The sequence below is a fragment of the Mytilus californianus genome, unplaced genomic scaffold, assembly GCF_021869535.1.
Source record: "Mytilus californianus isolate M0D057914Y unplaced genomic scaffold, xbMytCali1.0.p SCAF_18, whole genome shotgun sequence".
Lineage (NCBI taxonomy): Eukaryota > Metazoa > Mollusca > Bivalvia > Mytilida > Mytilidae > Mytilus > Mytilus californianus.
Genome location: NW_026262666.1, coordinates 3,157,469 through 3,174,498, shown reverse-complemented (window position 1 = coordinate 3,174,498; position 17,030 = coordinate 3,157,469). Strand labels below are relative to the sequence as shown.

General features: G+C 32.6%; 1 protein-coding gene across 1 annotated transcript; it reads left to right on the top strand.

The window, feature by feature from the left end:
• The first annotated feature begins 803 nt into the window (after window positions 1–803).
• Window positions 804–13,039, top strand: LOC127726579 (allograft inflammatory factor 1-like). The gene is made up of 6 exons (XM_052233996.1): window positions 804–1,046; window positions 8,571–8,632; window positions 9,603–9,669; window positions 10,388–10,429; window positions 11,581–11,743; window positions 12,686–13,039. The coding sequence occupies exons 1-6, from the start codon at window positions 1,004–1,006 to the stop codon at window positions 12,768–12,770; spliced, it is 462 nt and encodes a 153-aa protein (XP_052089956.1). The 5' UTR covers window positions 804–1,003; the 3' UTR covers window positions 12,771–13,039.
• The last annotated feature ends 3,991 nt before the right edge of the window (window positions 13,040–17,030 follow it).

Here is a 17,030-nt window from a genome sequence, read left to right as displayed (position 1 = left end):
TTATTTTCATTTGTTTGTTTTTGTTTGTTTTGTTTTGTTTTGTTTTTTTTTTGGGGGGGGGGGGGGTGATTTTTTTGTTGCCTGTCATTCTTCGCGATCAACTTGTGATTTATGTTATCATTATTTGCACCTGTTAATTTTATGGACTTATTTTCAAATTGAAAATACCATATTATGATTAACAGAAGATGCGGGGGGTATACTTTGATGAAAGCAGCACAATGACACAAGTAACCAACGATATGTAGAGGTCATGTACTATACATTATTCAACAATATACCAAGCTCTAAATCGACCCCAAAGCAAAAAAAAATGTAATGAATAAAACAGATACATTTGTACCTTCGAAGAGCTGACATAAACATCAATTTCTCCGAATAATAATAATAATATACTAGTATATCTTAAGACAACATTAACTGATGCGGATAGGTAAATGCACATGTGTTAACCTTACATTTCGTTTTCTATTTATTATTTTCATCCTTCCTCTTTTTAATCTGGACCAGCAGCCTAACTATAATAACAAATATGTCACAAAATACAGGTAAGCAGAGGAAAAGCTGAACCTACTTAATAATTTTACTTTTGTGCGAGCGAATCTATAGGGAGAGCGAGACATTAAGGAGAAACGAGAATCAATGGGAAGATAATAAAAGAAATACGTTAGTAGCAGTAATTATAAAAGGAACAATCAATGTGTTAAGATTATCCAATAAAAAAAAACTTTCCAATCGATACATATATTCAGTAGCAAAGTCTTCCTTATAGTTATTTTTAAACGGATTGAATTAAAATTACATTGAAGGAAGTCGTCACCTTGAAATTTTGAAATGGAAATTAATCCGGAAGATTTTATTATTGTCCGCTATATATCAAAATAAATGTTTTAGTAACCATGTATGCGTGAAATCGTCTTAAGGTCATATCACGTGACAAAGAGACTAGGAAGTTGTAGATTTCATCATTATACGATACACATTAAACAACATCATAGGAAAAATGTCAACTACAAATGGGAATTTAGATCTCGCAGATAAACAGGGTAAGGAAATTGATTGATTTTTTAAGTATGATAATTTAGCTCAGCATAACAAACGACAACTTATGAATTATCTAATGAAATGTAATTATTGTTAACTATCATGTGTATCGCTATTGATGACATATGATAAAAGTAAACGAAATATAACTATGGATCATTCGTGTATGTAAACGAAAAAAGTAAAATGTTCTAAATCTATGCAAACATCATTTGTACACATATATGGTTTTATTAGTAAATTAGCTTACATGTACTTGATGTATGGAAGTAACATATTGTAAAATTAGTATTGAAAATATTCATCTGATACATGATCGTGTGAAATATCATCACTTCCCGGACTACTTACATTTTACGTATGTATATATGTAGTGTTGGTTAGAGTGATGATTTAACTCGGGAATAGTATACTGACAATATATTATGTCCCAGATTATAAACATTGTAGTCACTGTGATGTTTTTTTTAACTGTCAGCAAATCTGATTATCACCCAACACGAGCACACTTTGCATTAAAACTGATTCGTACCAATAAAATATGTTTTAACTTTCACATTACTTCACGTGTATAATAATGTAACACTTACAGTAACGTTATCTGTTTTTAAACTAATTGCAAAAACCCTCGCAGACATTTGGAAGTGACCTGAAATTCGATTTACAAGGAAATTTACATGTGTAATGTTGTAGGTTTTCAGTCATCTGTAACAGTAATTGTATGGATCTTTAGAACACGATTTGTAAATGCATTGAGAAATAAAATAGGTCATCAAATTCCTCACTTTATGTCTGTCGTAATTTGTACATGTTCTAAATTAATGTCAAGGACGCCCCCCTTTTTATAGCATATATGAATATTTCACTTCAATCGTTGTATTGGCATTTTTGAATCACAGATGAATCAGTGTAAATGATGAATACGTAAAGAATTCTATTATTTTCCACAATAAAACAGATTATTCAAAACTGATCAATAAAACTATTAATTTAAGATTAAAAAGAAAGACTTAATACTGTTTACAAGTCAACGAGATCGCGAATATAATTTAATTACAATTAACTGATGGTGGATTATCAAGGTTGTCAAAAAAGGGGGATGTACACCGCAATATGTATACATTTCTATATAGATTATATTCAAAAATAGATCTGCAATCTGCATGGAGGACGAAGCTTATCAACAACTCCACCCCCTTCCCCCACCCCCATGACGCGCCACTTCGACTGAAAACTGAATGTACATTACTTGTCTATATTGCAACACAAGTTAATTTCTATATTAACATTAAAGTGAAACTATTGATCTACATATAATTTGAAAGGAAGTTTCCATTATTCAAGATTACTATCGATGTAATGTACTATATGTATTCACCCTGCGACTATAAATACAAAATACTATTGCCGTTGAATGGATGTTCGATATATGTATTCACCCTGCGACTATGTATACCAAATACTATTGCCGTTGTATGGATGTTCGCCTCGAACTCAACATTGTGCTATAAAATTAATGGATTCAATAAGAATGACCTGTATTAAAATAATTATCAAAAAAGAAAAGTTGGATAGTTGTAAAGGACAAAAAAATACACACAAGAGCATTTTCTTAACTGTTTCTAATCTTAAAATCTGACGGTGTTAATAACCTTTTTCGGCAAGTCATTTGATAAAATGTTCTTTATATTTTCCTTTAAATGTCATAAAGATTACTATCTTTAAAATTATTACTTTCTGTTATTTTATCATTTAAACTGCTTTTACAAATGTTCATTGTTTTGTCACACGAATAAATAGCATGTATATTTCGGCTCGAAGCTTTTTAACATGTAAATCTTTCAGCTTTTTTGACAAGTTTGAATGGAAGAAAACACTGATTTACGACAAATTGGTCATAAGGACAATTGTATGTACTGTCAATACATGTTTATTCCGTGCAGGTATAAATATGTATTTTGATCAAATATTGATATACAATAAATATGAGATATGAATACATGTACATGTATGTTGTCAAATGTCATCATAAAACTGTAAATAAGACATCAAAATGTTGTTAAAATGTGTACATAATTACAGTTGTCAATATCTGTATTTACGTAGGTTTGTCAGAAAACTCCTTGATATCTTCTCTGCTATTTTTACTTGATGTATATAAAAATATATATAGGAGGGTCTGGATTTTTTTGGGGGGTGGGGGGTCTTTCATTTCTGTATTCTTTAATTGCTAAGACACTTTTTCTTTCTTTTTTTAATTTATTTTGCCCATTATTCTCTATAATTCTTTATATCTTATCTCCAAATTTTTCTCTATTCCTTATTTTTGGCTTATTTTTTCTGTACTCTTGGTTAATATTCTCTATTCTGTAAATCCCACCCAGACCCTCGTTTAGAGGACAGATCAACGAGACAGCTACACCAAAACACAAAATTACACTAACCAGAGTGTAGGGTTCAACATGCGGTACGTCTTCAACAATACAAAAATATCTATATTATCAGACTCTAACTTACTTAATCTCCTTCAGTGTAGTAAGAAAACTGTGAACCAAATGAATGGTTAACACATTGTAAAAAAAAGAAAGAGTTTGGGAATTTTTTTTTTTTATTCAACAATAATAATGTACATGTTGTTAACAATTACTCCACTGACACAACTATCTTAGTGAAGATCCCCGTTGCATTAGTACCAGAAGGTCAGAGGATCTTCAGGTATATTAGTATAAGTCGTTTACAAATATATTAATATAACATCAATAAACAAATAATGTCAGTGTAAAATAGAAAACTCAAAACGATTGATATATCGTACCCATCCTTGGCCTCTAAAACACATCCCTTGAATCATCATTAACAAACCAAAAAGAGGAAATCGAAGATTTCCAAATAATATAAATGTTCGTATGATTACATAATTTTATCTGCTGTCAAAAAGGGATATTTCTGTTTTAATAATGAGAAAAGTTACCCTAACATTATCCCATTCCTTGTACACCGGAAGTCCGTCTCATGATAATCAGCCTATATTGTTACAATAAATTGAAAACCGATTGTCTTATTATAGTCATGTTATATGTATTACAATTAAAGTTGAAACAGGACAAAACATTGACAAATATGATTACGTATACTAATTATAAAAATAAAGTCCTTAATCTTTAAACCTGTTATCGTGTAAAGAAATTCCCCGTGTTGAAAAACACATACGACTCGAGGAAAACACATTTTTTAGGCAAATTGCCTAAAAATGTGATATAATTTAATGCATTTTTCCTTCGGGAATATACATCAAAACATGTAAAAGGGATTTACAAATCAACTTTTTTGCTTTTTAGCTCACCTGGCCCGAAGGGCCAAGTGAGCTTTTCTCATCACTTGGAGTCCGTCGTCCGTCGTCGTTAACTTTTACAAAAATCTTCTCCTCTGAAACTACTGGGCCAAATATAACCAAACTTGGCCACAAACATCATTGGGGTATCCAGTTAAAAAATGTGTCCGATGACCCCGCTTGCTAACCAAGATGACCGACATGGCTAAAAATAGAACATAGGGGTAAAATGCAAGTTTTGTCTATTATTTTGAAAACTGTTATAAATAGATAAAATCTGACAGGAGCATAAATGTTCAGAATGATGAGCTCTACCAATTGTCCATATACGTCAAAACTGTCAGACAACTTCTTATAGGAGTTATTGCCATTGAATGACAAATTTTACCATTTTTTTTCCTTTTTGCTTATTATCTTGAAAACTATGATAGATAGAGAGAAACTTTAAATTGCGAAAATGATCAGCAAGACAAGTTCTACAAATAAGTTTAATGTTCGAAATCGTCAGTCGACTCCTTATTAGAGTTATTGCCCCTTGATGACGATTTTTACCAATTTTTTGCGTTTTTGCCTTATATCTTAAAAATTATAATAGATAGATAGAAACGTAAATAAGCAAAAATGACCAGCAGGACAAGATCTACAATTAAGACAATTTGGAGGAAATCGTCTGACGACTCCTTATTGGAGTTATTGCCCTTTAATGACGATGTTTACCATTTTTTTTTGCGTTTTTTCTTTATTTGATAAAAATTATAATAGATAAATAGACACTTTAAATCACAAAAATGATCAGGAAGGCAAGATCTACTAACACGTCAAATTTTGCAGATATAGTTAGTAGACTGTCACTCTTTATATGAGTTATTGCCCTTAAATCAGGAATTTTTTCACCCTCTTTTGTGTTTTGAGCAAAATCTAAATAATCAGTAATACAAGATCAACAAAACAGAGGTTTTTGTCATGAATTCTATTCTTGTCTACATTGTTGGAGAGTGTCCTTTGTTAAATATGCACATAGACCAAGGTGAGCGACACAGGCTCTTTAGAGCCTCTGATAGGTTGTTTTTTCTTTTAAATGAAGCACCCCGATATTCAAAATTTATAATGAAGTAGTGAAGGTTGGCGCCTGTTAAAACGTTTAAACCCGCTGCATTTGTTTGCACCTGTCCTAAGTCAGGAACCTGTTGTTCAGTGGTTGTCGTTTGTTGAATTGGTTCATAAGTGTTTATCGTTTCTCGTTTTTTATATAGATTAGACTGTTGGTTTTCCTGTTTGAATGGTTTTACACTAATCATTTTTGGGGCCCTTTATAGCTTGCTGTTCGGTGTGAGCCAATACTCCGTGTTGAAGGCCGTACTTTGACCTATAATGGTTTAGTTTTACAACTTGTGACTTGGATGGAGAGGTGTCTCATTGGCACTCATACCACATCTTCTTATGTGTATTTATCTTAAATGGTTTTGGATGTCTTCTGTTCGGTGGGCTCCTTTTACTTACATGGTTCCGAATGGTTCCTCCCTTTTTGTCCCGAGTGTTGCAGATAACGGATAGATAATCCAGAAATAAGCATTTATCGCTGAAACGTCTGTAAAGAAACATCATCCAAGATACCAAACTTATAATTGTGTACGCTAGACGAAAGTTTCAATCAAAAAGTTAAAAGGCCAAAGTACGAATAAATTCCAAAAGGGTTTGCCAAATACAGCTAAGGTCCATTCCTGGGGTAGAAAATCCTTAGTTTTTCGAACAATACTTAATCAAGGTTTTGTAAACAGTTTATTTATTAACATTACCATATCAATGATAATTCATGTCAGCATTGTAAATTATATTTGGCTTATTTACCTTAGACTAATACTACTCCTGGTCGAAAGAAATTACCGAATAGTTATTTGGGTAAAGATGTAAGAATTTTCCGGTTGATTTACGAAATAAACGATTGGCTATTGTTGTTTTTCGATAATATTAAGTAAATAAACGATTGACTATTGTTGTTTTTCGATAATATTAAGTAAATAAACGATTGAATATTGTTGTTTTTCGATAATGTTAAGTAAATAAACGATTGACTATTGTTGTTTTTCGATAATATTAAGTAAATAAACGATTGACTATTGTTTGTTTTTCGATAATATTAAGTAAATAAACGATTGACTATTGTTGTTTTTCGATAATATTAAGTAAATAAACTATTGTCTATTGTTATTTTTCGATAATATTAAGTGAATAAACGATTGACTATTGATGTTTTTCGATAATATTAAGTAAATAGACGATTGACTATTGTTGTTTTTTGATAATATTAAGTAAATAAACGATTGACTATTGTTGTTTTTCGATGATAATAAGTGCGCTCTAAGTGACCGAAACATTTCAAAATAAGAAATTGAGATGAAAGTAGGTTAAACATTGGAGGTTGATTCGAATTGTTATCCTTTTATTTGAATAATGCCTTTGATATTATTAGATCAATAATAATGATATTACACCGATCTTCCTGAAATAAGTACAACATCCTTTGTTGTTAAAATCTTTCGTGACAAATTAAAGGTTTGTATCGGGAAATTTATGTATTTCATTTAAGTACACACTACACACAGAAATTGACCGAGGACAAATTAGTCATTTGCGTATTTCCCCTAGGAGGATGTGTATACAAACGGTCACGTATGATTATCTCATCTAAATCGGCTTTATTTGATACGAAAACGTAAAAAAAAAATTTATATAAATATCTACATATACGCTCTAAGAAATAAAGTTAAGTAGGAAATTGTTATTGAACAAACTATAAACATGTGAATCATTAAAAAATTTCATCGGCATATCCTCCTTTTCCAAAATCAGTCAATAATCTACGATAATGTCAAGTTTTCTCTGTCGTCTTATTATAATCAAATTTGAATGGTTTTACACTAGTCATTTTTGGGGCCCTTTAAATTATAGCTTGCTGTTCGATGTGAGCCTAGGCTCCGTGTCGGAGGCCGTACTTTGACTTATAATGGTTTACTTTTACAAATTGTGACTTGGATGGAGTGTTGTCTCATTGGTACTCATACCACATCTTCTTATATCTATTTAAGTGTTATTTTGTTCAAAACATGGCATTTCTTGCTAAAGTTTTATAATTAACATCTTATTTTTTGTGGCATGCTTGCTCTCGACATTTAAGACAACATATGTATTCCAAGACTAACTAGAAGAATATAATCTATATAGATCAGTTACACCCCACCATTTCATTTGTGTTTGTAATGACAGATGTTTTCGTCATTATTCGTCAAAGCCAGTAACATGTGATCTCAGCATCATCTCGTAAATAAAAATGAAAAACAAAAATAAACAATTACTTTGAAAATTTAAAAGACTGTAACTAGAAAGTTATTAAAAATGGACGCGAAATTATTGAAAATTCAAACTCGACTTATTTATAAAAAGTAAAGAACATCCAATGCCGATTATTAATATTTTTGGTTCACTGTTTTTAAGTGTTAAAAAAATAACGATATTTCACAAAATAAAAAATCTCAAGACTAGAACGGATGCAGGAATGGAAATATACTCATCGGGTTCTTCAGTGCTTCTCTCTGTATAGTCGCGAAATGAAATAAGTTTTCCGTATTTTGTTAATAAATATAAAGTAAAGACCCATAATTATCCGACAGTAAATGTTGAATAAAAGTGTCTCTGGAAACAAAACTAAAAAATAGAATGCGATTTTTATCAGAAAATAAAATGATCATAATTTAACCTCAATGGCCAAATCGATTTAAATCATAAACTATCGTAAGTCTTCTATAACATTACATAAGTGGTCTAGTTGTTATCTTTTGATAGCTCAGATTTACGGACTGTCGGACGGATATGAGAATACGATAAATACACACGAGCATTTTGATGATGTTGATGTCAGATGAATACATTTTTACTTAACGTGCAGCGGAAAATTAAATGCATATTCAGGATGGGATGTTAATTTCAAACATGGGTATACACTCGGGGGTCGTTTAAAAAAGAACTGTTCGACCTTAATGTTATTAATCATCATAAAAAGGCAAAATGATACCAAGGAGGCAATTAAAAACCAATATTTGAAGAAAGAAAGACTGAAAGAGAAAAGGAATACACAGAAAACAAAAGATTGAACAACATCAATAATGTCAATACATTTATTTTCATTTGTTTTGTTTAGGTGGGAAGAAGTTTGGTATGTTAAAGAAACAACAAGAGGAGGAACTATCTGACATTAATAAGGTAATTTCAAATAATGAGCGCTTATATACCAAATTGAAAATAATTAACGATCGTTCCATCTTGTTTAAACAACCAGATAGAAGGGACTTATAGCCAACCAGTTTCAATTTGCATATTACTGCTAGTAAAGGAATTAGTACTTTACAAATTAAATACACATTTTTTTCATTTCCATGTCGGAGCCTTAACCAAAGTCTTGGTTCAACATGCAGACGCAGGAATAAACAACATTTGCAAATATAAACAGAAACCACTGAGATCACCCCTGGTTTTTGGTGGGGTTCGTGTTGCTCGGTCTTTGGTTTTTCTATGTTGCGTTATGTCTAGCTGTTGTTTGACTTTTAATTGTATTTCTTGTTTTGCCATGACATTGTCAGATTGTTTTCGACTATAAGTTTAAATGTCCCTTTGGTATCTGTCGCCTCTCTTTTAATTTTATAGACAGTAATGAGGATCAGATTTACTTGTCTGATTGGCGTATACCTCAGTTGTCTTTCGATAATCAAATCATTTTATTTTTGACTGTGATCGCGCAATTCCTACTGTAGGCATCTCATTCAAGAGCTAAACAGTATAATGGCGTTGATGGGGTCTTTGTTTTTCGCATTTCTTCTATTCTTTATCGCTTAGGAGACCATTAATCACTGTTCTTATTTTCCCATTTTGTTTTCATTCTTTCTTTTTGCCAGTTATTCTGTGAACACTATCCAAACTCTCTTAAATGTCATTCCTTCATCAATTCACACCACGTATACAATGACAGACCAACCTTGTAAGACGCGATAACATACTTTGGCCTTTTATAGCCGACTATACGGTATGCGTTTTTCTCATTGTTGAAGGCCGTACGGTTGCCTACATCCACTTCATTGGAACTTGGGTGGATAGTTGTCTCATTGGCAATCATACCACATTTTCTTATTTTTATTTTGGAAGATATGTATAATTAGACGAGTTTTTTTTTCTCCAGGAATATGAAACAGACGATTGCTATTCAGAAATTGAAGACCTGCCACAACAGCTGGTGGCTTATAAAGGTGAGATATAATTTGAACAAGCAGATCCTATATCCACGATTCGAGCGAAGCCTGGATGCATGCATGATCTGTTTCTTTAAATTCACATTCTAATTTGAAGTTATTCAATTTTGACCAAAGCAAAAAATAAGTACAGACAAATTCCGAATCGTCTTGCAATATCGAATCACAGCGAATCTGAGGAACAATTAAAAATACCAATGAATGCATGCAAATCAAAAATAAATTCCCCATTTGAGTTTCGGAAATACGAAAAATTCAGGAGAAAGCACATGTTAAAAAATGAAATGCTGTTTTAACGTTAACAAATTACTTTTAAACAGAAATTGCCTTGTGACTTTATGTGTCGTAGACCGTTCTCTTTTTTTATTGGGGATCTGACTATATTGCTGGTTTTCAGCGGTTACTTGTCCCAAATCATTTTTAGGGTATAAATTTTGATTTTAAATTTGATCATACCAGTCATGCGCAGTGCACCTAGTTCTAGTTCGTTTGTATTATTGCTGATTGGATTGTTAAAAGTTTGTTTTATTTCCACGTAGATGGTGACCTATAGTTGTTAACTTCTATGTCATTTGGTCTCAGGTGGAGAGTTGTGTCATTGGCAATTATTATACTACATCGTCTTTTTTTTATGTTTGAATTAATTGTAATTTTTTACATTTTACGTAACTTCGATTATTATTCTTTTTTTAATATTTCTTACTGTATGTTTCAGCACAATTTATGGAGTTTGATCTAGATAATTCTGGTGACATAGGTGAGTATAAAGTTATGCGCATAGCATGTGCTAATAAATGACGGTATGAATAGGGGATGTGGGGGGGGGGGGGGGGGGGGGGATGGGAGGATTACTGAATAGAAACTAAAGAAAAATAAAAAGAATAGATGAAAATTGAACAAAATTGAAGAAAACTGAGGCGGATCTAGGGAGGGCAGGGTGCCAGGGCCCATCTTATGGAGCTACATTTATGATTAATGCATAGACATTTTTTTACATGTTCCACTCCAGACGTTGCTTAGAAGGCGGCCCCGTCCCCTTTTTTAAAGCTTGGATCGGCATCTGCTAATAAATGACGGTATGAATTGAGGGGATTCTACAAAATAGAAACTCAAGGAAAATATAAAGAATATTTTCGGAAATAAGAAAAATTCAGATCCAGACCTTTAAAAGATATCAAAATAGGAAAAAGATACCTAAGGACAACTTTTTACCGTAAATCGAAAAAGAAATAACAAATTTATTGCACAAAGAAAACAGATTAACAGAGAGCAGTCCACAAAAAATCTACGCACAAAAATGAAGATTGAGCAACGTTAATACGTGTACTGTTCCTTTTCTTTTTGTGTTTTTTCTATGCATGTACTGATGTTATGTCATAGATGGATACCCCATATCCTTTCTTTTCTAATACATAAGACCGGGAGGAAGGAAGTTGCGTTGGAAAGTCAAGCGGTTTCCACTGATACTGTGGCACCAAATGAAAACAAGATGGATCTATAAACAATATACAGGAACTTTCTACGATCTATTTACCGCTGGTTTGGACAGTAATAATGTTTTTACAGAGCAAAATATCGATAAAGTAAATACAGCATTTGAAAAATTCATATACTTCACTATATTTCACAAAATATGCAGGTTCAATAATTCAGTAGGTATATTATTGGTGAAACTAAACAAACATACTCTAAGATGTGCCGTTGTGACGTCCTGAACATGTATGAAATATTAACCACTGGACATTAAGCAACACTCAATCAATATAAGATTTGTCCTTGACAGTATTTTTTTCGAAACAGAAACGATTTTCCATTTTTCATTTTTAATTTTTTCTCGTCCTGAATATTTACCACTGGACGTTAATCAAATTTAAATAACAGGACAGTAAAACTTCGTCTTTATTTTAGATGAAATGGAATTGAAACAAATGTTAGAAAAACTGGGAACGCCTAAAACTCACAAGGAAGTGAAGAAAATGATCCAAGAGGTAGACACGAATAATTCCGGGACAATTCATTACAGGGAGTTCTTAAATATGATGTTAGGGAAAAAATCTACAGTACTGAAAATGTAAGTATGGATGATTGATATAAAGGTATATATATATATATATATATATATATATATATATATATTATTACGAATTATTCAGATATATTATATAATAGAGGACAAAAACACAAACACCAATACACATACTTCACACCTTAATTGGTAAAAGTGTTTTTCATTGCTGCTTTTCATCTAAAGCTCACATTCACGTTAAAAACACGGACTCAATGCTGACATCTCATCATATGTTCAAGAATGTTAGGTGTAGATTAAGTCACACTTGTGCATTGCACTAGAACAAATACGAACAAGACAGCAATGACATCTAAGGAATAATGTGTTCATGTCTTATGAATTTTTGTATGCGAGAAGGGCTATTTACTTATTATCATCCCGAATAAGCATGAAATACTTGCTACTATACATGTCAATACCATTATCTGAAAGGAACTGAAAAAAAAACACACAAAAGACATAAGAAATTAAAAGATTGTCTATATTGATTTCAACAAAAACGAAATGAAATAACATTTGAGCCGTAGGAGTATTCGTGCTTCTTGTTGTTGAATGATAATAGACGGAGAACAGCAATAAAAGCGCTGTTCCTTTACATTTGATTTTGCTGGGTTTTTTTTATGTGCACGCATTGATTTTTTTGCCATGAAATGATGCACCTTATCGTGATTTTTATCTTCTTTTCGTCGTTTTTTGGTTTTTGCCATGGCGTTATCAATTTTCTTAGACATACGAGTTTTGATCGAATGTCTCCTTGGTAACTTCCATCTCTTTTTTTTTATTATTTTTTTTTATATCTTCTGTCTCTTTTTCATGTTTTTTTTTATCTTCCGTCTCTTTTTATTTATTTATTTATTTTTGGTATTTTCCGTCTCTATTTATTCTTTTTTTTCATTTGAAAATAATATACAATTGTTTTTTATTATGTCATTTTATTTTTCTCAGAATTTTAATGTTCGAACAAAGGAGTAAGGAAAAGGCAAAGCCTCAAGGTCTTCCCGCTAAACGAGATATCAGCAGCTTGCCTTGATGACGTCTTGATGAAACGAGATATTAGCAGCTTGCCTTCGGAGGACGTCTTGATGAAACGAGAGTAGCAAATTTTTTTTAGAAATGTTCAGCAACTTTATTTCACTTTTAAGACCAGCAATGCAAACATAATTGTCGTTTATCATCTATGCAAAACTCGAACAGTCATTTTCTTGTTTATAAATCAACCTTGTTCTCATTTTTCATACAATTTTGTGATATTTCATGACATTTCAGTTATACTTTGTTATATAAATGAATTATTATATATACTTACTTTGTTTTCTGGCATAGTCTCCAGACGATGAATGTTTTTTGACGAAATGTGTTGTCGTCAAAACGTTAATTATTTTCATTTGAAATTGCGTATTTTCATTTTCTGGGGATGTGTTTGGTCAAAAACCTCCTCTTGTAGTAACCTCTGTCAGACGTTGTCGAATGTCATCTTAATGGTTTTTGTTGTTTGAACAAATTAGGTTTTAATGGCAGATCTTTGATTGTTACTGTTTAATTTATTCAGAACTTTCGTATACGATCGTGACAATTAAGAGCTTAACATATTGCAAAGATATTTCTCTATTGATTAAGATAGTACGTTGCCCTTTTGATGTTTTATCGCTAGGCTTGGCTGTCTCATTGACGTATACCTTTCAACTCCTTTTCTCTATAGACATCCCTGAATTTAGGGTTTGGACGTTCCAGATGAAGGTAAATCTACTGAGAAATTGTAAACAATTGCACATCAAACAATACATACATAGCAAATCATGACCACACACAATTAAGCACAGAAAGCAAGAGTTCATATTATGCATACGTAAAACACAAATTAAAGACTGAGCCTGAATGTTAATTGTAAAAAACTTATTCCATTTTAGTTAAATATGCAAAAAATGAAAATAAAATTTTCAAAATTTTGCTCTGGATATTGTATATTGGTCACAAACAAGCTTTTGTCCAAATTTCATAAAATTCCATGAAGGTTTGACAAAGATATTGATGTCTAAAATACTTTTACCACAGACTGAACCTGAATGTTGACGCCTCCGATGCCGACGACGACAACGGAATCTAGGATCGCTATGTTTATCTTTCGCGACATAAATGTCGCAGACTCGACAAAAAACATAAAGAGATTAGTTACACAACACAGATGAGCAAAAGCCCCCAAGGGTGACTGGGGAATAGAAATATGGTCACCATTGGTCTTCCTCCGACCGGCAGTAAAACACTCACCCAGGCGGGGCGTCCGTTCGGCCGTGGGGGATGTACAAGTACGCAGCCACGTCCAGACAGAGTGGGGACGTTAAAGCCGATGCCTTATGTAAAGAGATTACCACGCTCTCTGCACGTTAAGAACCCTTGCAGGTTTCGCATGAGCTGTCATACCGAATTTATTAAGATTTTAATTAAGTATGTGTTTATATGTGTATAACAGTGTGTTGTCGTCTGCATAGTTTTATTGATTGATTGAATGTACAGTGTTGATGGTCACTATTGCACTATTTCGTGGCAGTCAGTTTTTTAATGTGGAGGAAGCCGGAGTGCCCGGAGAGAACCACCGACCTTCGATAGGAAAACTGATAATCCTAGTCAATTAAGATTGGAGTCGAACACACCTGCCACGTGCCTGATTCAAACTCACAACAGTTCGACTACTTAGACCACTCGGCCACCGAGGCCCCTACATATTTATAGAGTTCACTATTATGAATAAAGAAGGAAATATAATTTAAGATGATATTAAATAGTGTTGATCCCAGTATAAATCCTTGTGGCACCTCTCTAAACATTGATTGTCAGTAACTGGCATTATAACCTACTATAACACATTGTTTTCATATTAGTTTGAAAAAAGATTCCAAAAGATTAAGAGATGAAGTGGAGACACCACAGGATTTCAATTTTATTAGATGGAGGTCATGGATTAGGCAATCAAAAACCTTGGACAAGTCAAATAATAGAGCTGTTGCATATTTATTTTGATCTTAAGCCTTTTGCCAGTCTTTAATGTTTATGTTTAGCTATTTGACATCCGTGTCCTTTTAGAAATGCTTACAGAAAATAATATATGAAATAAAAAGGGTTGAAATATTCAATATTACTTACAGGTCTATAGTTTCCTTTATCTAGAATGTTTGATTTTTTAATGTAGAGCTATGACTTGAGCTTCTTTACTTTGTCTTGGAAATACACGTACATTATTAGTCTGTCGTCATTAAATCAGAATGCCGGACTTATTTCCTTTTCTTATAGAAATTGTTTCATTATCAAAGACTCGATATATATAATTTGGTATGCCAGACGCGCACTTAATTTACACAGGACTCTGTAAGTGGCCCTCGAATCATATCAAGTGGAAAGCCAAATCAAATTCAAAATTTAAGAGCATTATAAACCAAAAATTTCGAGAAATTGTCCCTGACGCTAAAGCAATATATGCCTATGTGAGGGTAGAAAAACATAAGTGTTACGAAAATAATCAAAATGTTATAAAACAGTAAATTTACAGAAATGAACATATAAATTATCTTTTATGTCAACACAAAAGTGCTAACTATTTGCCTGGTGATACCCCCCGGGGGAGAAACATTCACTAGCAGGCATTAATCAATAAAAACAGAATAATTGAAAAAAAAGTATTTTCAAAGTTATGCTGTGCATATTATCACTTGGCATCATAGATATACAACATAAACACTTAGAATAATCCAAACAAATATACAATTCAATCTTGCCAAAAAAATTTAGTTGATGATCTAGTACAGTATATAAGACATAATGACATGTACAAACTTTCACAATAACAAATAAAAATACTTTGGTATACAAAATGAAAATAACGCTATAAAAAGTTCAAGCGTCCAAACGCCCAAATGCATGGCATAAAAAGAGAGGCGATGGATACCAAAGGGACATTCAAACTCATAAGTCGAAAATAAACTGACAACACCATGGCTGAATGGATGAATAGGGGATAGTTAAGCTCATAAAAAGTTGTGCCAAAATACGACTAATGCAATATATGCCTGGAGTAGAAAACCCTTAGTATTTCGAGTAATTCAACATTTTATAAACTGTAAATTGACAACAATTGGAACATTTCAGTGATATTCAGATACGCAAATTTCGACATGTTTTGGCGTCATAGTGACATTACAGGTGGCCTTTCTGCCTTAAAGTGTCCAGATTATATTACCCTGTGCATTTAACGTTTTCTGTGCCACGGGCCGATTTTAGGCCGATTTGTAAATACTACGTTGACTGCCACGGGCCGATTTTCGGCCGATGTTTTTTTCCTTACGTCGAACAATAGGCTTCAGTGACGTTGCCTCTTTTGTGTACTATGGGAGTGGCTACACAGACGAAGAACTGTGCCGTAACAACACGTAACGTTATGCATGCAAAGTGCTTTCAAATTTTCATTTTAGTTGCGTCGGCCCTACTTTTATAGAGAATATATATAAATTATTTCAATTGTTTTCATTTTGTGGACTTTCTGCTGATTTTTCTGTTTTGTTTTATATAAAAAAAATCATATCAAAGAAATGAGGGTGGTAAACTTTAAGGGTTATTTTCGTGCAACGTGTTTTGCCATTTTTATTTCACGTGCAGCCGTGAAAAAGGTTCGTTATTCACCGTATTTCGTGAAATCGGTAAAAAGATCAACGTACAATAAATTTTCAATTGTTCGTTCATCGTGAAATGGCAATTTTATTTAGCGTTCTTCCGTGCAGATACCCCCTTTACGCCCCTCATTAATGATAGCAGTCGAAATGTTTAATTACTGAAACCAATTTTGTTGCACTGTATGTGCACGTTTCATCAAATAATGAATCTTCAGTAGTGGTCCAGATCCGAATTATGGAATTATCAAACAAACCAAGAAGCCTAAAAACGTTCGAAGAGCGATTTCAAATACCAGAATGACCGAAAAATCAATTAAAAATACCATCTAGGGAAAAGTAAAGCTGAGTAATTAAAGTGCTTGTCGTGATCCTACAGAGCCATATTTATGGGATGGGATGGGGATTTGATGCATTATCAATCATTTATTCATGTAAGTGTGGTGCATTGTCTTATGTTCTCACTTCTCCATTTTAAAACGATAACTGGTATTACAATAAAAACGTTTTTTTTTTATCAGAAACAAATAATATATTTTTAATCAAGATTCAACACACTAATGATTATGTTAACAATCCCGGCGCACCCCCTTACTGCATACTCGACACACTGTCCTAACTCCTGATTCGACCCC

Coding starts and splice junctions, on each gene's coding strand:
- LOC127726579 (XM_052233996.1), top strand. CDS start 1,004: ATGTCAACTACAAATGGGAATTTAGATCTCGCAGATAAACAGG. Junction 1,047..8,570: donor AGATCTCGCAGATAAACAGG/GTAAGGAAATTG, acceptor TGTTTTGTTTAG/GTGGGAAGAAGTTTGGTATG. Junction 10,430..11,580: donor AGATAATTCTGGTGACATAG/GTGAGTATAAAG, acceptor TCTTTATTTTAG/ATGAAATGGAATTGAAACAA.